Genomic DNA, 23165 nt, shown 5'->3' with positions numbered 1-23165 from the left:
CCAATTACCTAATTTGAATTAGAATGACCGTGTAGGGCACATTTACCTCCAAGGTTTCTCGCATTGCGATGCCTCTCTGCAGACCTTTCTGCTGCAGTTTGGTCACCTTATCCTGCAGCTCCTTCACGACCTCCTCCCACCTCTGGAGAGCGCTGTGTGGGACTCTCTGGGTCAGGTGCTGCAGGTTCCTGAGATGGTCGCCCAGGAACTGGAAGAACTTCTGATGATGTCACAAATAAAACAATGTTGGAATAAGGTTTCTCACTAAACAGAGAGATTGAATTTTAATACAATGTGATGTGGTTCCTAAGACTATAGGTTGATCTAGCGGTTTAAATTTGTGATTGAGTTCTCAATTCGTTGCAGAAGAGGAGCTTTCTAGTACAAACGTGTCCTGCGAATGAGTCTTGATAAAATGTCAGATGGGACACTGTTTTGTATTTTACCAATGTTTTTAATAAATTTGACAAGAATGACAGGCCTGAAATAGGGATTATTTATTCTTGAATACATTTTCTAATCGATTAACTCAATTAGTTAAGTGTTACACCCCTAGATAGGACCACTGACCAAACCAAGCAGCACACACACACACACACACACCATGTGAGCACTGAGCTGCAGTTGTAGGCCCGCCCTGCTGTGGAGCTCTGTCCCAGGCTGCTGTGACAGCCGTTCTGATCCCGCGGTGAGCAACTCATCCAGGCTGTACACCAGCCTCTCGTAGTGGCGCTGGAGCTCCGCACTGGTCTTCAGCTGCTCATATGTGCCACACGCAGCAGCAAGAGCACCCTCCACCTCACCCTGGGAGAAAGGAACAGAGTCAGCCTGCGGGCTATGATTGATCTTTGTAAACATATGCTAAATTAATGAATGTTTTATCCATTGATTGACTAGACCACCAGGGAAAGTGTTTCTTGTGTCCTAAACATCATTAAAATAAGATCTGGTTGCAAAAGTTGTGAAGTGGCCCTTTAACTGTGAACTAAAACTACTGTAGCAATAGTCTGGATGTAGCGTAGGTACTTCCAACGCAAGGAATCTGGATGTACCTTCACTAAAAACACCGGGGCAACGCTCCACACGTCCCAAACTCTTTGGCTCCAAAACTATAGAATGAACTTCCCATTGCAATCAGAACTGCAGACTCTCTCCCAAACTTCCGCCATAGTCTGATGACTTTTTTATGTACAGCATATGATGTATTACCATGATTTTTGTTCTTTCTTACTGTAAATCGCTCTGGATTAAGATTTAAGAGCGTCTGCTAAATGTCCAAATTGTAAATTGTAGAGTGTATCCTACCTGTAGATGTGTGGCCTGGTGGATGAGCGAGGTAGGCAGCTCCTGCCTGTGAGCCTCGTCCAGTAGAGAGCTCACCTGACAGGCCTGCTGCTGCAGAGTCTGCTGGACCTGAGACACAGCCTGCATGGGGATAGTACACATACACCTAACTGGTAACTGCAGTGTTATTATTGTAATTTGCTCTGGATGTGAATATTAGACAAAATGTTTAAAATGTTAAAAGGGATAGGAATTAAAGTGTATATAGTTGCTGTCGGGCAGAAAACCCGTACATGTTTTAACCTTTTGTGGGTTTTTTTTAAATAAATTAATGAACTTGGTCATACTAGTGCCACACACAAAAGTATCAAAACTAGCAAATATACAAGCTCGAAATGTGCCACAAAGCGACATGTTTTTGAGCTTGTAGATCTGCTTTTGAATTAGAATCCTGAAAAGTAACAGTTTTGAACATATGAGGTTTCCACCTGACAGATACTATATGATTGGTAATGTGAGTTTATTTACCTGGAGCTGTAGGTTAATATCCTGGGTCCTGTTAGCTCCATTAGTTATTTGGTTTACAGCCAACTGGTTAGAGGTGAGAGCTGCATGCAAGTCTTTTACCTTCCTCTGTTGGGTTGTTAGACAAACACTGGCTTCATTAAATTCCACATGTGAATCCATCATTAACAAAAGTAGACTGGAAGGAATACAATTTACTCAAAGTGTCACAGTTACCAACCCGTTTGCTACCAATTATTATTTGTTATGAATAAGAATGTCCAGAAAATACCAGTGATATTATTCAGCTATAACCAAGGTTCAATTCGAAGGGGATGGGGGTCCATCTCTCTGCTTTTGTTATCCCCATCTGGTAATTGAAATTAGCATTGGTGGGCATATATTTTATCCCTGCTTAGAGTCAGACTCGGTTTTATTGTTTCACATATACTGAACCCTGGCTATAACTCGATTTGGACCACATTTCTTGTATTAGTCCATGTGAAACAGTTTAAACAGTGTGTTGACATTTTAGAAGTAGAGTTGATTTCAGAAAATATTATTATGAATCAACTATGAATGAAACCTCCTAACCTGGTGTTGTCTGGTGTGTTCCAGCAGTGTCTCTAGACCTGTCTGTCTCCTGGTGAGACCAGTCTGCACCACAGTCAGGACTCTGGCCAGGAGGACCACACACCGCCGACCTGGAGAGGACCCTACTGCACCGCTCACCTTTGACCCCTGAGAGACTACCTCACTTTCCAAGGAGGATAGCTCCTTGGACACACTCTGCGCAGAAATGGAAGCATGTACAGTATAAACCTAAGATAATTACCAACAAAAGGACATCGAGATGTTTATAAATAATACACATATGAATTAAATCATGTGACAAAAATCACACCCGTGGGAATTGGGCTCTTATCATCATACATCATATTCCGTGCTCAACCAATTTCATTTCATCACAAATGTCATTCCGGCCAATCACTTTTGGTGTCTTCACTTTTCTGCCCTCACTTTAGTTTACAATTTAGGCATTTAGCAGACGCTCTTAATCCAGAGCGACTTACAATAATCAAGAACAAAAGCATGGGAATACATCACAAAAGCATTTATCATAAAACATGCGTAAGCTAAGAAAGTAACAGTGGAATATCTATATTATGAGACTATACATATAAACTATATATATATATACTACTATGCTATACATATGTACTATGGCGTGCTATGACTATATACAATGCAATTATAGTGCCGTCTACATAACAGCTATAAGTCTGTATCAGATGCTATCTAAGTCTATGCTATCTAGGGTAGATAGGTAGGGTAGATATCACTTCCTTCTGATTGACCTTGACTTGTCAAAACTGTCGGACCAGAGTAAACATCTTGACTTAGATAGCATCTAAGCTATCTAAGTCTACAGAAATGACCTTATGAGTTTAAATGGCTAACTCGCTTCTGGTCTCAATGTGGTCCACATTTAACAATACATGAATGAATCTCAGACCACAGTCCAATCTACTTAAAAATAACACCAATTTGTAAACCTGAAATATCAACCAGGTGGAGACTCAACTCCAGCCTGCTACTGGATGAGACCTTTAAAGAGTCATTACGAGCACAAATAACTCTCTATATTGAAACCAACTTACCAACAGCACCGGTATAGCCTGGTTAATACAATTTACAATTTACAATTTACAATTTAGGCATTTAGCAGACGCTCTTAATCCAGAGCGACTTACATTTAGGCAAGAACAAAAGCATGGGAATACATCACATAAAAGCATTTATCATGAAACATGCGTAAGCTAAGAAGGTAACAGTGGAATATCTATATGATGAAACTATACATACACTATACATAATAAACTATACATATTCACTACTATGCTATACATAAAATTATGTACTATGGCGTGCTATGACTATATACAATACAATTATAGTGCTGTCTACATAACATGCTATAAGTCTAAGTCAAATGCTATCTAAGCCAACAGAAATGCTATCTAAGGGGTTAGGGTAAGTGCTATGGGCCATGATGGAGTCTGAAAAGGTGGGTTTTCAGGCTACGGCGGAAGATTGGGAGTGATGCTGCAGTTCTGACTGCAATGGGAAGTGCATTCCACAGTTTTGGAGCCAGAAGGGAGAAGAGTTTGGGACGTGTGGAGCGTTGTCCCGGCGTTTTTAGTGAGGGTACTTCCAGTTTCCCTGCGTTGGCTGATCTGAGTGCGCGGGAGGGTTTGTAGGGTTCAATCATACTTGTAAGATATGGGGGAGCCATACCTTTGGTTGCTTTGAATGCCAGCATCAGAGTTTTGTATTCTGTGCGGGCAGCGACCGGGAGCCAGTGGAGGGAGCGGAGCAGGGGGGAGACATGTGAGAATTTTGGCTGGTTGAAGACCAAGCGAGCTGCTGCATTTTGGATCAGCTGGAGAGGCTTAAGTGCACATGCTGGTAGGCCAGTAAGGAGGGAGTTACAATAGTCGAGTTTTGACAAGACTGTTGTCTGGATTAGGAGCTGGGCTGATTCCTGGGTGAGGAACGGTCTAATTCGTCGTATGTTATAGAGTGTGAACCTACATGATCGAGTGACAGCTGTGATGTGAGCTTTGAACGAGAGCTGACTGTCCAGGACAACACCAAGATTCCTGGCTGTTGGGACAGACGTTACCAGGGCGTTGTCTACGGAAATAGTTAGCTCCTGCATAGGGCAGGACTTAGCTGGGAAGAAGAGAAGCTCAGTCTTGTCTGGGTTCAGCTTGAGGTGGTTGGAGGACATCCACTGTGATATGTCAGCCAGCCAGGCAATAAACCAGATTAATATCGCACGGACCGCGGGATATTAGTCTGGGGAGGCTCAGCTTGGATTTCATTTCCAGGGGGGCGGGTTGAAACATTTTCTCTTTGACGCAATCGGTCAGAGCTACTGTCAGTCAAAGGTCTCAAGCATTGAAAGTCACTGTACCAAAGCCCGCCCATATTGCATACCGTGTCCCAATTGGCCGCCCCATTTCTCTGGTGTAGGAAATGGGCGTTTAAAAAAAAGAAAATGCTGCCAAGCCACATGTAACGGCGGACGCCGTTACTATACCTAATGCAGATGCTAACACAATTCTACATGTATGGTATAATATGGTAAATAAGGACACAAATTGTAACAAATGCATTTATTGAAGCTAAGGGGGGGTGCGGGCAGCTCAGGGTTAGGCAAGGGGGACACTGAGTTGTATATAATCCTGTATGGGTTGTATATATATATTTCTATGCTAACTGCTAACTGTGAATAGGTATTGAGGGTGCATATACATGGAGTAGGTTTATATAAAATGGCATTGTGTGATTCTAAGAGTGGGGAACATTGTTGGGGAATGGTATGGGCTAACCAGGTAATGGACTGCCCTATAAAAGGCAGTCAGTTGTCTTTAACCCGAGTGATGACAGGTTGTCTTGATTTTGACTGTCAAAGTAATTGAGAACAAAAAAAGAAATAAAGCCGTATTGAAGGTGCCCTGGACTGGTCTCTACTCATTTGTTGCCACTCGATACTCTCACACCACAGGAGCTCGAAAACAAAATAGGAATTGCTGAAGAGGAATTCAAAATGAATACATCCTAGATACATAAAACAAAAGGAGTCAATGAGTGCGGCCGCTGCTATTAGAGGTGATGGGGGGTGTCTCGTGTCTGACCCCAAGGGGATTCATTCTACATTTCACGACTTTTATAACCACCTTTATACTTCCGAATCGGTAGCAGAACAGGGTAGAGGTAGGGTAGATATCACTTCCTTTCTGATTGACCTTGACTTGCCAAAACTGTCTGTGGACCAGAGTAAACATCTTGACGTGTCCATTACTCTGGAATAAATAGGATAGGGTAGGGTAGGGTAGATATCACTTCCTTCTGATTGACCTTGACTTGTCAAAACTGTCGGACCAGAGTAAACATCTTGATTTGTCCATTACTCTGGAATAAATAACGGACGTTATACAACTTCTACCCACAAGTAAAACCCCAGGGCTAGATGGTTTTGTAAGGCCTACGCAGAGGAGCTAGCACCATTACTTTTAGAAACATATAACGAGGCTTTAAAAAGGGCAGTCTCCCTCCCTCTTGGTCATCACACTTATTCCCAAGGAGGGGCGGGACCCTTAGAGTGTAAGAACTACAGGCCAATTAGTCTGACTCTTACCTCATGCGATAGTAACATTTTCTTATTTAATTATTAGTTAACTGGTTAGATAAAGTAATAACATCACTGATCCTCTGCATACTATGCCATACTCCTAGATGCCTCTGATCGGAGTAAATTTGCATCTAAGCTAACCATGGGAAAAGGGATTTAGGAATTTCAGATGGTCATTGGGTTAAAATTCTTAGAAATGGAAAGAAAATGAGAACTGCGTACAAGATTGATTCAATTTAAAATTATTAATAGAATATACTGGACATCATCAAGACTGTTCAGAGTGGGCCTGATTGAAGGGCCTGAATGTTTTTACAATATTTAGTGTCGATGTCAATTGTATATGAAAACGTGAAAATGAATAAAGTACAAATCATAAGAAAAACAATACAATACATGAATAAATGAAATAAATAAGAGCGTATAGTAAGGTATTAGTTGAAAACACATGAATCCAGCATCCATATTCTTCGGGGGAAATTTATACCCGCAAAATATTTACCAAAACAACTTCTGTCCATTTTACGAAGACGTGTTTAAGGTTCAGATTGTTTGGTACAGTGATTTACCTGCAGCTGTAGCAGTCGAAGTGGGGTGTCCTCTTCACATGTTGTCCCAGGCGGGGACTGCAGCAGGTTGGCAAGGACGGAGAGAGACAGGGACACTCCAGACAACACATCAAACAAACCCTCCTCCAGTTTCTGAAAAGAGGCCTCCTCAGGGACAGCCTGGGGTGTGATCAAACCAGGGCAAGTTAGTGAAGTGCCTTGCTCATGGGCAGTGGTGGTAAGTAACTAAGTACATTTACTTGAGTACTATATATTTACAGATTTTCACTATTGTTAACGAAAACTTGGCACAATTTGCACAACCTTCACTTCATGTACCTAATCGCTCAACACAATTTGCATTACATCACAGTCCCTTATCTGCATTAGACTCTGACTTTCCTTCTTGACTTTTCTACATTGTTGTCCAAACACTACACACGATGTTCAGTTGTTGCACACACTTCTCACATAAAATCTCAAAGCATCAACCAGAGAAGAAGAGGGGTAAGAGTGAGAGGAGGACGAGGAGGAGGTAGAGGGGTAGGTGCCTAGGTGGACAGAGATAAGGAGGAGGAGGGGGGAGAGGAAGAGGAGGAAGAGGAGGAGGAGGAAGAGGAGAAAGAAGAAGGAGTCATATCTAATGAGATTCGGGCAACTGTGGTTGACCATGTGCTCAATCATGGTTTGACCAGGCTGGTTTACAGTAAAAATGTAAAATAAATATGTTCTTTGGCTGCATATTTGTGTGCCGTTTCATGTTTTGTGATATATATATATATACAGTGGGCGGCACTGGGCGCCCGTCACTGTACATAAGTGTGATTTTATTTTCAGTCATAGGCGCCGGAGAGGGGGTCATTTGGGTCTGAATGTCCCCCTGCACTTTTGGGCAATGATTGGTCTTTTTTTGTATTTGTTTTTGACCAGCGCTGGTGGTCTCTCTAGCACTGTTCCCATGTTGTTGCTCAATCGTCGTTGTGTATTTGCTGCCGCTGCATACTTGCCTCTCGCCGCAATGACCATTCTGGCTATATAGCCTACCCTATGTGCAGTAACTGCAGTTGCTCTCTAGTCTCAACTCTCAATATCGAATATTGTCCCCCCACTTTTTATGTCCCGACGGCGCCACTGGTCGAAGTGCTCTACACTTATCGGCTCCACAGGTACATTATGTGTGCCTTATTGTGTCCATTAACCATAGCGCCGGTCAGGAATGCCCCATTTGAGTGATATTGCTCACCTGGTCGCATAGCTGAGCAGCAGAATGTCCCAGCTCCCTCAGACGGCTGCTGTGGCTCTGAAGACCAACTAGAATGGCGCTGTCAATTATCACACAGCCTGGTGCTCCGTCAGCCTGACTCACTGATGAATCTGACACCTTCACACACAGAGTAGGAGATGGGTGTTGAGAGATACATATAAAGGGAGCTGGGGGGGAGAGAGAGAGAGAGAGAGAGAGAGAGAGAGAGAGAGAGAGAGAGAGAGAGAGCGCCAAAAGGTAAAGAAAGTCAGCAAAAGAAAGAAAGTTCGTCACAGAAAGAGAGAAGAAGATTCTCGCGAAGGGAAGAGACTCTTGTGACATTCAGCAGGACGACAGACTGACACTCTTAAACAAGGTGCTAAAAACTCCAGCAACACTCAAGGAAATGAAACACAAAGGAAATGATAGAAAAGTAATAATCAGCCATACAGTATGTGGAAAAAGTGAAAGGACTGGCAGAGAGTGAGATACAGACAAACAGAGGTGTATACCATGGGGGCGTTGTGCACTGAGCTCTGTTCCAGTCCCACCAGCCTGCTCAGAAGGTGCTCCCACTTCCTGTCAATATGCTCCTCCCCTTTCCCATCAGCCTCAGTGGCAGCCGACCTACAGGTGTATGAAACAGTGCATGTTAATATTGAGTAGTGCATTTCTTCATCCCTTTCCACTTTTTCTTTCTTCTCATTCCACATCCCTCCCTAGCTCTTGTTTCTTTCCTTCCTCCCCACCCTCGCTCACTGGCACTCTTGTCACACCAGTAAAAGACATTGTCTAAACATGCATCCAATTGATTATAAGTCAATAGCAACATAAATCACCCAGAAAACAGCATGGTGTTTGACTTGGTGGCTAAGGCTTGCTGTGTGTCTTCCTCTGTGTCCTGGCTGAGGAGGCGTGCCCTGCTACCTTGCCTGGCGATGGCCTGGGTCAACCCTCGCTGCTCACACAGATCCTGTTCCAGCTCCTGCAAGAGAGAGAGAGAGAGAGAGAGCAGCCACACCAGGAGAGCTGCATCAGTCAGTGGGAGTGACAAAGCCTGATTTATACTTAGTCGTATAATGGTGTCGCTCAGCAAAGACAGCCGATCTACAAGCTCACAACAACATTGTGCCATGTTGTGAGCTTGCAGATCGGTTGTCATGATGTTAGTATACCAACCGTTCAAAAGTATCCTGAACACATAATCGCTGTCCACACATATCTTGTGGGGACACACTCCAACATACTTTTAACTTTTCCATGTTGTTCCTCCGAGTACAGGCCCTTATTTCTAGTATCAGCATCAGTATCAGAAAAGTGACGGTGTCAACCAACACTAGTGCAAGCAGTACAATTATCATACAGTTCCACCATGCAGGGTAGGTGAATCTATTGATTCCTCTCCTGCTCAGATGCCCCACTATCCTGTAAATAAATAGTCTGTGTGTATCGGAGTTTTGTACTACCTTCTGTTGTTGCACGCTGCTCTGTCTGAGCAGCTTGTTTCTGGGCGAGGAGAACATCTCTTGAACACTGGCACTGCGTTTCAGCTTGGCCTCTGGAGGGCGCTGTTTTTGGGGAGAAGGCTTCAGGAGGTGAAAGGGAGAGGAAAGAAGGTTGTTATGTTATGTTATGACATATTATGTCAGCGTCGTTAATATACCGGTAATTAAGCTTCATAATTATCACCATTATCCACACTATCACCAGATTTATTCATTTAAAGAAATGTAGCGGATCAGAAAAAAGACCTAGAGGTGAATACATTAGAACAGCAAATGTAGTACTCTCTGACGTGTGCTGGCTGTGAAACGGCCTTTAGTCGCGTTGAAATAAACCCCAAAGTTGTCCTTTATACATGACATGTTTAGTATTGGTACTGTCTGGTCCGTCCGTCCGTCAGTCAGTCAGTCCATGTCGTCTACCTGTTGTGCGTGAGGCTGTATTTGTTCCTCTTCCTGTTTCTCCAGCAGCATAAGCTGGAAGGAGACCAGGCTGGTCTTGAGGACTTCCAGTCTGGAGGAGAGGAGGTCTGCAGCCTCCTGCTGGGAGGAGACCTCTGCTCCCTGCTCACCCCCATGCTGCTGGCTGGCCATGCCCATGGCTGACAGACTGGCCACCTTCTGCTCTATCTCCAGGAACATCTCCTGCACGCACACGCACACGCACACGCACACGCACACGCACCCACACACACACACACACGCAGTTGAGTTAGTAAGTAAGTTACATTCAATTCATGTGGTGAACAAACACACTAACATGCACACACACACAGTTTTGCCAATACCCCTTTTCCATTACACTGTTATAAAACCCGTTATGCGCACTACTGAATGATATATCAGAGCAGCTCTACTCAGCATACTAACGCAGTTTTTTGCGTTGATCGTGAAATTCAGACTCAATATTATCCTGCACTAGACAGTTTTCACACTTTCCGTATGTTGGTGCCACCAAGTGGTAGCTGATATTTGCACCACTGGTCTTATTTGCGGTTTAATGAACAGCCTTTAACCTGTGCGATGGGCTGATCTTTGTATTTGTGTGTTCAGCCTCCTATGATATTTTGATTGGAAAACATGTAAATAACCAAACAAACAAATACATCAAACAAACAAACTTTGCATAACCCAAGTGTAAATATCTCAATATTCTACGGTTAAAGGTCAAGGTTCCAGTTAGACTTTTCAGAGCAGAGAGACATCATCTGGTTAATTTGAATGGGAGGTGAGACCTCATCAGATGCTGTGTGTTTTGTTTACCGACAAAGCCTCCATTCAAATCTGTCGTGCCACGGAACAGCGTTTAACCTCTGAAACTTTAATGGAGGGGTTATGTTACTCTGTCGGGGTCAGCAGCACTAACTGAGTGAATCCTCACAAGGTGAATACCTGTATAATACATCCCACATAGAGAGGAGTACATTTGTGCTGTTCCACTTGAACCTTATACACTTTATGGACCACAGTCCCCCAGGGGTCTATACTAAGCTCCCTCCTTTTCCCCCCCGTCTACACCAAATGTCTTTAATGAAAATAATCAATCTACAAGCTCACAACATGTCACAACCCAACCTGTTGTGAGCTTATACTGTACATTGACGACTTTCACAGAATATTTGTCAAGTCAAACTCTGTTTCCACTCCAAAGGACATTAAGGAAACAACTCCAAGATTTCCAACTCATTCAACTTTTATTTTCCAACTTTTTCATGCTGTGCACAGTTGGCTTCATTTGTTGATTTGGTTGGTTTCTTATCGGTTAGGTTGAAAACCTTTGAAAACAGAGAGACAAAGATTAACAACAACGCCAAACATCAAATGATAATTCTTTTAAACACTTTTCCAATCAAGTTATTTTTAACCAGTCTTGTTTTTAAGCAATAAAGTATCTTAAACAATTAAATGTACTTTAAGCAATCCAATGCCTTATTTAAAGGACTTGTAAACTAATTTAGCAAAGTCATTTTAAGAACAAATTTAATTAAATATTTCAAATTAACCATTTAAACACTTGGAATAAAGAAATTAGATAATTAGCTGATCCTTGAGCTTGTAGCTCAGCTCTTTTCCAACTAAGCATTTTAAACCTTTAACACGGTGAAACATGAACTGTTCACATTTGTTCGTATTTTAAATTCTTAAAGTAAATCATTTCTAACTTTGTCTTATTTTGTAAAGTTATACTTTTGAAAAACAAATGAAAGCTTCCAATCATAACATGAAATACAGAAATGTGGTCCTTCTCCAATCCAAACTGTAGCAGTTACTAAATACATTAGCCCATTAAAATATTATCACCAACCATTGGCGTCTTTGGACTTGGAACATGCTGAGTAGATCTTGCTTCTTGTTTCTGGTGTATAGTTTGTTTTGTTTGAATGCTCCCTCCAGCCTTTTCAGGTGTTCCAGCTCAGCCAAACGATCAGCCATCTTGCTGGTGCACCCTGGGAGATGTAGTTACCAGTGTGATGTTGGAAGATGCCTAGCAAACTCTCCACTTCTGAGTTTGACAAAACACCTCCCACTTGAGCTCCTGGTTTTCCAAAGCAGCGAGGTCACACAAGTCCTTCCCTCCTGGTTGCTCTTCAAATTCTTTAATGATTAATGATTGATGCCAATTAGGCCAATTCGGGGTTTTGACAGCACAATATTCACCCCCAGTGTAGCGCCTAAATCCCTATATTAGGTGCTACTGGCTGCTGACGGTTGAGGATGAAGTTTGGACGTGTGCTGAAAGAACTGAGGTCCAGAATGTTCGTAGAGTGGATATTAAATTATATTTATTTACCTTACAAAATCCTATACTTTGAATGCAAATAACATAAGTAACAAACAGTCAAACGTGGTGAATGCAACAGTCCCTGTCTGCACTGTCAGAAAACAGTTTCCCTCCTATCAACAACACCTGCAATTCATTAGGGACAGGGTTAAATACCCTCCCTGTAACTATGGCAACCTGGCAACCAAATCATTGGCCACAATTAGGAGACTCAAATGGCGCTTACACCCAAAATAAGCCCCACACATACCTGCACACAGTCCTTACTGTTGGTAATCAGATCAATAGTCATGCAAGCTGAATTGGCGAAAAATTTGGTGATATATATTTTCTCTGGGATAAAAGTTTCTGGTTCAGAATGGACAACAATGGCACGTTTAATTCTAATTTACACTTACACTACAGATAAAAGTTACCCATTGTTAGGAGGATGGACATTGTAGAAAGACAGACATACCGGACTTTGTGCCTGTTTGGATTACACCCACTGCAAGTTACCACGCCCTCAAGGCAAACAGCTGGTACATAATTTTGCTGACTTATTTACATAACCTTGTCTAATATCAAAAGCCATCCATTACATCCACAATACAGCAGGACTATTCACTATTGTTGTACTTTTCAACCTATGGGTCAAACCCATGTTCAATAACCCGTGTGGCAGTAATAAAACAAAGCATCCTTGTAACATGCTCCAGGACAGTGGGTCCCAACTGGTTTCGCAATGGGACATGAATGCTTACATTGACCATGAAAGCAGTACACCGCTGTTACTCTTACTCTCTGTTGTGACTAATTTATACTTCATCGTACGATCCCTGAAAATAACAATAATAACATTTTTGAGGCATTGAGTTGTTGGTTGTACGGTTGTTCTTTTTTCTGTGTTCATGTCAGAACATTTTACTACAAAATCCACCGTTTGAAATACGCTATGCAATAAATATTTGATTAACAAGATCTTTACATGTTCAAGGGCCTTTTAGATAAGATTATTGTCACTCTATGGAACATACAATTCCATTTTGTTAGTGCATCCACTTAAAAAGAAATAGCAGCATCAACAAAGAAATACAGATTATGCTATAAACTGTTAGTCCGTCATAGTCAAGTCATCATAGTCTTTTAGAAAATCACCCGATGTGTTTCTGAATCAGACGCGCAAGCAAAAGGCTGCAATAAAATGTGAACAGTCAACATTTATTAACTCTGCTCACTCAGTGTGATAACAGAGGTTTGAAATATGAATGGACTGATAACAGCACTGCCGTAATACATACTGAAAAGGGAAAGTGTTCTCACCTGGGAGCTGAGAGCCGAGCAGTGTTAACTTTCTATATATTCTATTTGTATTGTTTTATTTTTCATACGCAATTAACATTGCAAATGTTTTATTTAACTTCAACATGAAGTACTATACACTGTAAAATCACAAATGTTGCATTTGAATAATCTCAGAGTTAAACAACACTCAGGATGTTAAGGTACTTCCAGACGGGCATCGATTAACGCAGACGTTGTCGCCTGGCTCAACGGCAGGTCTGCTCCAGGTCTGCTCAAGAGGGGCGCCAATGCAAGCGTAAAATAAAGCTCAACAGAATCCAGGTCTGGTCAGTCGCGGGCGGGCGTGTGCACAAAACGAGCACGCACGTGACAATTTCACGGGACCTCGCCCACGTGAATACGCTTGCGTTGTTGCCCCTCGACTTCTTCACCCGTAAAAAACAAACAAGCGCAGGTCTCATTGAAAATGAATTACTAGGCACGTTAATCGCTGCCTGTTTGAAAGGACCTTTACTGTGTGACAGGTTCCTAGCTGGATGTCTATACCTGACAGGTGAGGAGCTGCTCTTCCACGCTGCCCTGCATGGTTGTGGCTGACCCCATGGCCTCGGTGACGCTGTGGGGGGCTCCCAGGCTGCTCCGGGCCCTCTGCAGCCAAACCTCCAGCTGACCCGTCCGCTGCAGGCAGGCATGGAGCAGCCCTTCACTGGGGCTGGGCCCACACCCAGAACCTGCTGACGGAGGTCCCCCCAGGAACTGGGTGAATCACAGTCGCACGTATGCACGCGCACACACACACACACACACACACACACACAGACCGACAGATTCTATACCAGTCGGCATCACAGACAGAAGGAACAATAAGGGCCGTGGGGCCCTCAGGAAAATAAATAAGCGGATCACATTAAATTCCTAAAATAAGAAAGTACATAAAGTCTGATGTATGAACTACTACCTGTACGTATGTAGTAGGCTTCCTCTGCAGTTGGCTAAATGATGAGCTCTAATGCTGATTCCCTAACCCGTCTCTCGATCTCTCTCTCTCCCCTGCTCTGACTTCAGGTGCAGACTAGCAGAAGTAGAATGAAACGCTCCTATAGCTGTACATTGTGGAGCTACAGCACTCTCTCTAGAGAGATGACCCCATTGACGACCTACAGTCCTAATTCTCACAGTCACACTGTTCTTATCCCATGAGCCTTTTCTTCTCCCTCCTTTTCTTCCACCCGGTTTAATGCAGTTGATTCTTTCAGTCGTGCTCCCTCCCTTTCTGTTCCCTTCAGCCCATTTCCCCGTCTGTCAGTTTGTTTGTTCTTTTCTTTTGCCTCCCTGTGCTGTTGCCGTTCCACCCACCTGTGGCTGCAAACCACTTCCTGGCTTGGTGGCACTTAGTGAGCGAGCTCCAGTGACAACAAGGACTCATTTAGCGCATGGCGATCTCTCTCTCCCTCTCTCTCTCACACACACACATAGAGGGAAAGAAAGGCGAGAGGGGGACTGTGTGTTTGTGTGTGCGCGCTCGCGTGTGTGTCAGGGAGAGGGAGGTGAGTGACTTCAGACTACGGTAGGCGGAGTTGAGATAAGGGGCTGGGTTACTGGTTGCTGGTCACAGCTCTGACTGTCAGCTGACTAAGCAGTAAACATGAACACGGTGTGTGCCCCAACTGCTGCTGTGGTTTGGGGCAGCCTGACATCACCATGTGTCAAAGGATATCATGTTGGTTTGCTTTCATCCTATAGCCTGGCTCCAGACCATAGACTCCGCCCACTCATTGAGTGGACTGCCTCTCTCGTTTCAGTCAGATATTTATCCGTCATACTACAGTACTATACTACCCTTCTGTTGTTTCTTCCATTAGTGAGTTTCATGACTGGAGGCCTGTGAAAAGTTCACAGTGTAATGTAAAAAAAACGAATTGAGGAATTTTGAGTGTCAACCCAACACATGGGTAAAGTTTACAAATACAAGCACCAAAGCATTGGGTTTGTTTGTACACAGTGAGCGATACTGTATGTACAGTACCTTCCTTAATAGAGTAAAGGTTAGGCACGTGACACGTGTATGACAATAGTCACACCAGGGGCCACATGTAGCCCCTGGTGGTCTTAGGCACACCACTGACCAGACAAACACTGATCAGGGAACTTCCATGTCAGTCACACCACAAAACCTAAATTACACACATATGGCACATTACAGCAGTGTAAAAGCCGTGTCTATCACTTCAAATTAAGTAGGTTGTTTTAATGCGAGTAACTAAACCTCAACACTCTACTGTGCATCCTAAACAATTGAGTTCATTTATTGATCTATCCAAAAGTCAATTTGTTATCTTGGATAGCTATAGACAGCAGCACCCCAATCCATCCTGTAACTACCACCCCATGTTTTTGCCATCATGTTACTACATGTGTGCAACAAGACTCCATCAACCTGGCCTCTACATCCACTGGTGCACGGTTAGGTAAGGCATAACAACAGGACCTGAGTTATGACGTTGCGTTGTGAGACATGGTGCTGATGTAAAGGCAGTAGGTAGGTAGGTATGATGACAGACAGATGCTTACCAGGGCTGCCGTACGACTCAGGCCCTCCATGTCCTCTTGATACGGGGGTGTGATTGCACTCTGAGGGCTACGGTGTGTGACGCTAGAGGTGGAGGTGGAAGAGGCGGCTGGGCGCTCTAGTATAAGGTCCCCAGGTGGTGGTGTTGCGTCTGTTAGTTCAGAGGGTTTGGTAGCGGCACGAGATGCGTCAGATGCAGTCTCATGTTTTATGCGCGAAGCAGCTGTGCACCCCTCATCAGGTTCTATCAAAGCCCTCTCAAAGGTTAGAGAGCGCAGAGGAACAGGGTCTTGAAATGTCTCTATGGACCACATACCACTGTCCGCCCCTCTGGCCTCAGCTGCTTTGGCCTCAAAGTCTTCGGTGATGCCGGCGCCCTCTACCCTGAGCTCACAAGGAGAGGGCAGGATTACATGCTTGTGCTCAGCGGGTGTACACGAGCCTGTGCGAGTCTGGGCGGGTGCATGCATGGTTTTAGCACGTGTATGCCCTGCAGGTCCACATGCATCCTTGGCGCGTGTGCGTTCAGAAGGTTGTGTGTGCATGCCCGCAGCCTCCTCCTCAGCACACATGAGCAAAGCATCAGCTTGTGTTTGATCGCCAGGTGAGCGCGCCTCCTCCTCGGCATGCATGTGCCTGGCTGATGTGTGTGTATGTTTGCCAGTGGCGTGTGTGTGCTGGTTGTCCTCCCCCCTCCATGCATGCCCCCTCAGTCCTTTCATGAGTTCCTGACACAGAAGAAGAGACGGGAGGAGTACAGTAGATCATTGTTGTGGATTTATTTGGCTTTTGGCTTTTTATTGTCTCGTTTGGCTGCACAATGACTGTAATGCATTCACAAAATGGTAAGAGGGGAACAAATAAATAACCTACAGTACAATACATGCAAAAAATGTAAGACATTTAACGTGACTTGCTGTTTCGGGGTCAAAACCTGATATCTTCAGTGTCAACTTTACAGGAATATAGAAAATAATTTGTTTTTGACTGATGGTTATGCATTGATATTTTAGAATGCATTATGAAAAGGTTTAATCTATCTATGCAATACTTTAAGTAGACAAACATGAAACTCACTTTGACCTGAAGCTACAAGGTGTTTACCCAATAACAGCTCTGTGTTAATTTATATTAATTCAATTTAATATCAATTCAACTTTATTGTCATGAACACAATGAGCAGGCACATACAGTATGTAAACGAACGGAGGGCTGCAGCTTGTCAGTTAATCAGTGCATTTTCATGGCCAACAGCCATCGTAGGAGATATGGGGGTTTAAATAAATTGGTAAATAAAAGGGAACTTATTGGCTCAAAGCAAGCAAATGCTTCATTATTACATCCTGCTTCCAGCCAGGGATGGAGCAATTAATCAAATCTGTAAAAAATATCTTTCTGCAAGTTATCATAATGTTGAGCTTGTAGAGATACAACAAGCATTTGTGTGCTTCCATGTGGAAAATAAGGGTAGACAGAAGCTTAGACAGAAATGGTCTACGAAGGGTCAATAATTAAAATTGTAATATATTAACTATGTAATGCCTATCTTAAAACAGTGGTATCTATCTTAATAATATAATACATTATAAAACATGGTTCACAGGTCTGACTATTGGTACATTTTATGTAAAGTCTAACAGAATAACTAAATCTAAATCTAAATAAAACTTTCTTTTTATAAAATCTAATATAAATCATCACAATTAAGGTCCATGCAAAAAATCATATGGTAGACTTTTCTTTTTTAAACATCAGACACCCCACATGTTGATCACCACTGGACACTTCTCTTTCCATTGGGTGGAAAGGGTAACTGTCTTATTGTTAACCTCACACTGTAAAAGTCTTTCTCACTTAGTTGGAGATGATGTGCTATGCTCTCGCTAGCAGCTGTGAACAACACAGCTTTTGTCACTTATCATTGAGCAGGCATAAATGCTCACTGAGGAAGTGCAGCCTCAGTAGTCCTTCATGTAAACACAAACAAAACATCAGAAAAGTATCTCTGTGGCATATTTATCACTGGTAAATTAAAAAAAATCACGATGCAAGTACAAACACAAGTGTCCATAGTAAACAGACTGCCTACATTCAGGAGAAGCCAATACAATATTTGGAATTCTTCTTTGCCATGTAAATGCACTGAAGGTAGAAAAGAGAGACGCATCAAGAAGGACTGGGGGTTCGAGAATCGGTTCTAGAGGTTGAGAGTTCTAGGGTTGGTTCTAGAAGAAGTAGGGGGTTCTAAACTTGGTTCTAGAATTCTGAGGACAGTTCTATAAGACGCTGTGAGTTGTAGGCATTGCTCTAGAGAGCAACTTGTTAGTTCAGGGGGTTGGGGTCCTAGAACAAGCTGAGAATTCTAGTGTCTTCTATTTAGAAATGCTAGAACAGCTCTATGGATATTTCTTTAGTTCCGCTGGACCTTCTAGAACTAGGAGACTACACATATCCTCTGCTGGGGCCTAGGGGAGGGGGATCTGGAGACGGTGTCGGTCGACGGTGCGTTTACCATGTCGGGCAGGGACTGTGTTGTGACTGTGTTGTGTTGTGAAGATAAAGCTTCAGATGAGCTTCCTTCCGATGTGTCAGATATGCCCGCTAAGCCCTGAAGAAACATGAGTAGGTGTTAGAATATAGTTATAATATCCGAGTCACCCAGTCAATACAACACTGTTATTTAATGTTATTATTTTATTATATATTTTGTTCAATATGAGTTCTGTTATATGTTAAATCAAAAACAATTTGTTTTAGAGCAAGGGGCCAAACTGGTCACACTGGTCAACGATTAATTGGTTCAAATTAAAATCACAATTAATCCAGCTCTACCAGACTGCAGACAATCATGCAGTATACTCGTTTGCCGCAGTAATTTGTTGCTAAAAGGGGCTGGATCAAGAAAAGTATTGATATTTCAGAGCTGATGCTCTTTGCTCTGATCCTTAAAGTGTAAATATACTGCAGAATGAGCTTCAATTCATACTTTCCATAGATGACTACTTTACAACAATAATAATAATAATAATGAAAAGAAAAGTCGTAATGAACAAAGTAATGAAGAAGAGGTGTATCACTTGCAATTTTAGGTTGAACCAATACCATTTCCTCATGTTGACTCATTACAGTATGTTACCTGTGTGTCCGGTTCAGGTTGGCTGTCTGTCTGTTCTGAGCTGACCAGGATCCTTTCTACTGCATCATCAGCTGCAGTCTTCTCTGAGACAACAGCTATGGGTTCCTGTCATCAACAGCAAAACGGACATCACCTTTATTAGGACAATGATCTTTTGACAAAACATATATTAGTAGGAAAAGTGAGGGTTGGGGTAGTTACCCATGTCAGATACGGGTGCCCTATTACTCAAGAAAAACATTATACAGTATACATTTATTCAGTCATGTATAGTACATTGCCCCCTAGAGGAAGGAAAAAAAAGAAAGACGAAAAGTAGAAACAGCGGAAGCCACAGATGATCAGAGCAGTGTATGAGAAATCAAAGTAGATGCCAAGGTGTTTGGAAAGATTTATTCAGGAAGGACACCATGGAACATTTAGTCAGACAGTCAGGTGTAACAGCAGGAAGAGGACGTGATGAGGTGAAAAATGTGGGGATACAGGCTGAGTGCCAGCAGAGATTCAGGGAAGCAGTTCAAGCAGGGAGCGCAGCGACCCAGCTCAAAGACAGGGAATAAGTAAAGATCAGACCTGGGTCAAATAGTTGGCACAGTGCAAAGTCCTCAGTGTCAATTTATCTCTCAGACAGTGTACAAATAGCATTTGGTGAGATTTGTACACTCTCTGAATAACAAATAGGTAAATTAACACAGAGGATTGAATTGTGCAGGAATCTACCACTGGATTTGTGTTTTGCTTCTTGTTTATGGCATTAGGGACAATCCAGGTCCACTAAATGTACTCTCAAATACTTTCCTGTTGTCTCAACATTCAAGCATGACTGTACGGTCAATGCAGCAAACCCAACCCATCTAACATAATAATAAAAATAAAATAAACACTCTACTCTATTACTTGTCCGAAAGGACGTGACTCCTAAACTTCAAAAGAGGTTTTCTTAGATCACAGGGGGAGTGAGTGAGGTGAGGTCACAAGGAGGAAGTGATGCCGCGAGGAGGATGTGAGGTTTACGTTGAGGAAGTGAGGTCAAAGAGAGCTTGGCAGCAGGTTGGTACTTGTTCCTGTTTACCTCTATGTCAATTCCCAAAAAAGTCTGCATGAGCCACCACAGTACACCTCCACCTTCCTCCTCTTTCTTCTCCTCCCTTTCTCTCTCCTCCTCCTCCTCCTCCATCTGGGACTCACCCAGAATCTCCTGTTGTTGTCATGGAAATATGCAGAGTAACAGGTATGTAATCTAAAGTGTATTTGGGAGGTTGAGCGGTCGTTGTTTCGACACACTGTAGTATATCATAGAGGCCAATAAAGCCTCATGATAAACATGAAATGACACCGAGGAGTCAACAGCAAAAAGAACAAAAACTAAAAAACCCAGCATAGTGTCCCACAACTTCACCAAATTATTACAAATTATCAATATAAATAAAGTATGTATAACAACATGCAGACAGAAATATATTAGGACTGTCACCTCAAGTCAAATATCGATTAATCTGTCATTTTGGTTTTAGAGGAGCAAGAAAATTGTTAGTTGATTAAGTGATCTATAACTTTCAATAGCCATTGTGAAATTATATGTTCAGTTCTCAACCGTATCAACTTGAAACATGCTTATGTGTGGCAAATACAAATTTATAGTTTTGTCAATTAAATAAAATAATCGATTAGTCGACAAATTCCTATGACTATTAGTCAACTAATCATTTTGTTAGGGATTGTCCAGGATAGCCGTAGAATATATTGCATTCATGTTAGCATACATAATTATACAGAGTGGGTTATGCATGCATGTACCATCTAAATCTTAGATGGAATTATTCATTCTAAAATAATGAATAATGACAGACCTTCTTCCCGATAGCATGAACTGGTAATGTTTCGTAATTGATTGTTGACTTACACTCAACATCAGATGTTTTACTGAAGCTGACGCGCTCACTTCCAAGGCAGGTAGGGATAGTCCTGTGTATGATACTGTACTCATGGTCCTCCCCCTAATGTGGCCTAATCTACTTTCATGGTTTCAGATTCTATCAGATTCTATCAATTCTATCTGGTGTATATAGATGCACCTAATAAATATGAAGTGTGTCAAATAGTTGTTTCTGAGAATGCTATATACAGTATAAACACAAAGGTAAAAAATAGATAAAGGTATATTTAGGAATAATTTAAATAAATCACTAAATCTGTTGAACCCTTTCACAGTCAGGAATGTTACATTTTCTCTTCCAGAAACTTTACTGATTCCAAATTGTAATCCCACCCATCCCAATTCCAAATTGTTCAAAATCAAATCCTACTTCCTATCTCCTGTCATCCACTTAAAATTAGCCAATCCCATGCCCCTACGCAAGTGTGTGGTCATCCTCTAAAACAGAGAAGTAGAATAATACAAAAAGAAACCCAGTAAGATTATTACGGGTCAAACAACTTTTTCAAACAACAATTATGTTTTAAATGACTATGGTTATTTGACCCAAGGCTGGGGCTGACCACTGACTTTCTATACAGTGTTGCTATCTCTACATGCATGAATGATGGTGTTGGAAGCTAATTGCTCTTTCTAAGAAATCATACCTGGGAAGGTTATCAATGACACAGGGAATAGGGTGAAGTTGGCAGGGGTAGAGGAGGGTGAAAATACTATACACTTGGCACTAGACCTCACTTATCATGCAACAATAAAATACAATAAGCACTACATAGCACTATAACCAACAACGTTCAACCCCCCCAAAAAACAAACGAACAAAATAAATCATGACAGACACGCTGTCTTCTCTGGCTGCATACCTCTGTTTTGTCAGCCATCCAGGATCGCCTCTGTTCAGGAGAAGACGCTGCCACGGTCATCAGTGTGGCTCCAGACTTCCGCAACACATCCTCCTCAACATGAGCGATCCTGATCAGACCCCGTTCCACATCATTCTCCTGGGAGAGAGAGTGCAAGAGTGTTATGAGTTATACGAGTGTATGAGTTAACTACAAGAATGTGTTAAAGATAGGGTAAGTGCTATTTTTTTGGTTAGAATAAGTGTTAAATAGTCTCCCTGTCTCTCCAGCTCTTTAGTAAGCAGGAAATACATTTTCAGGTTGAGATACCTATTTTATCCAATCAGGAGAGAGAACTCGCACAGGATACAGATTAAATAATTGAAATTGGAAGTGATGAAATGAGAAGACAAACACTATAAGATTTAAGCTGATAAATGGGCACTCTTTTCTGATTGGCTGATGAGTGGTCAACCGCGTGAAAATGTAGTTATTGTGGAGAGCAAGGGAGAACCCTGTTACTGAACAAACACTCCATGATATAAACCAAACAAAAAACTTTCAGATTCTGAAAGATTATACTGTGCAGTAGAGACGGTGGGAAGGGGACAGAGAGGTGGGATAAAGTTAAATGCAGGCCATCAGTCATATTCAAACCCAAGCCATTTACGTGTTCCATGGTGCTCACATTCACTGGCTTCATGTTCCTATATTTACCTGTGTGTCCTCAGAAAACACCATTTTAGGTGAGGTCTTCTGTTGGGCTGAGCCATGACCAGCTGGGCCTGGGGTCAGAGGCTGCTGGAGGAACAATGCAGGGACTTTCTGCAAAGGGAAGGTAGAAACAGGAGGGCTCATGGCTCGTTCTACACACACAGGTGGTGGTCCCTCCACCCCCTCCCTTTTTATCTCCCTTCTTCTTTTTGAGATTACGGCTAAATTAACCAACATATAAAATGAATTTATGGGCCTGGGCCGGCTTAGCGGTCCAGGCACCTTGGCTGGTAATCCAGCATGACAGTGTGTCGCGGGTTTGAGTCCCGATCCCGACGAACTTGACTGTGTGTCTTCCCCCCCCATCTCTCTCCGTTTCCTGTCTACCTAGTATACATCTATCAATGAAGGCAAAAAGCCCAAAAATATCTTAAATAAATAAAATGAACTTATGTCCAAATGACCTCATGTACAAATTCTTGGTACGACATCTGTAAAGGTATGCTACTGTTCTATCATTGCTATCGCTGACATTAATAATGCTGAAATTAACACATTTCTGTATTTTAATTTTGTTATATTTGTATTACTACTATCATCTATCAATTTTTACTATCTTA

At 42.4% G+C, this 23165-nt stretch overlaps 1 protein-coding gene across 1 annotated transcript in view; it reads right to left on the bottom strand.

Moving 5' to 3' along the window:
- The window catches only part of syne2b (spectrin repeat containing, nuclear envelope 2b), a 186481-nt gene that overhangs the window by 64319 nt on the left and 98997 nt on the right, over positions 1-23165 (bottom strand). The window contains exons 81-98 of the mRNA XM_083791824.1: positions 22549-22656; positions 21853-21990; positions 20126-20251; positions 19054-19158; positions 18430-18525; positions 15920-16645; positions 13895-14104; positions 9706-9927; positions 9247-9366; positions 8620-8765; positions 8293-8407; positions 7781-7918; positions 6559-6717; positions 2383-2577; positions 1813-1917; positions 1306-1425; positions 604-804; positions 47-220 (exon numbers count right to left, since the gene is read on the bottom strand). Of these exons, the coding sequence (XP_083647950.1) occupies positions 47-220; positions 604-804; positions 1306-1425; positions 1813-1917; positions 2383-2577; positions 6559-6717; positions 7781-7918; positions 8293-8407; positions 8620-8765; positions 9247-9366; positions 9706-9927; positions 13895-14104; positions 15920-16645; positions 18430-18525; positions 19054-19158; positions 20126-20251; positions 21853-21990; positions 22549-22656 (3204 nt within the window). The remainder of the gene's footprint in view (positions 1-46; positions 221-603; positions 805-1305; positions 1426-1812; positions 1918-2382; positions 2578-6558; positions 6718-7780; positions 7919-8292; positions 8408-8619; positions 8766-9246; positions 9367-9705; positions 9928-13894; positions 14105-15919; positions 16646-18429; positions 18526-19053; positions 19159-20125; positions 20252-21852; positions 21991-22548; positions 22657-23165) is intronic.

This window comes from Protomyctophum parallelum (assembly GCF_964188405.1).
Source record: "Protomyctophum parallelum genome assembly, chromosome: 20".
In the NCBI taxonomy this organism is placed as follows: domain Eukaryota; kingdom Metazoa; phylum Chordata; class Actinopteri; order Myctophiformes; family Myctophidae; genus Protomyctophum; species Protomyctophum parallelum.
Note: the sequence above shows the minus strand (reverse complement) of the source record. Positions and strands in the feature narration are given on the sequence as shown.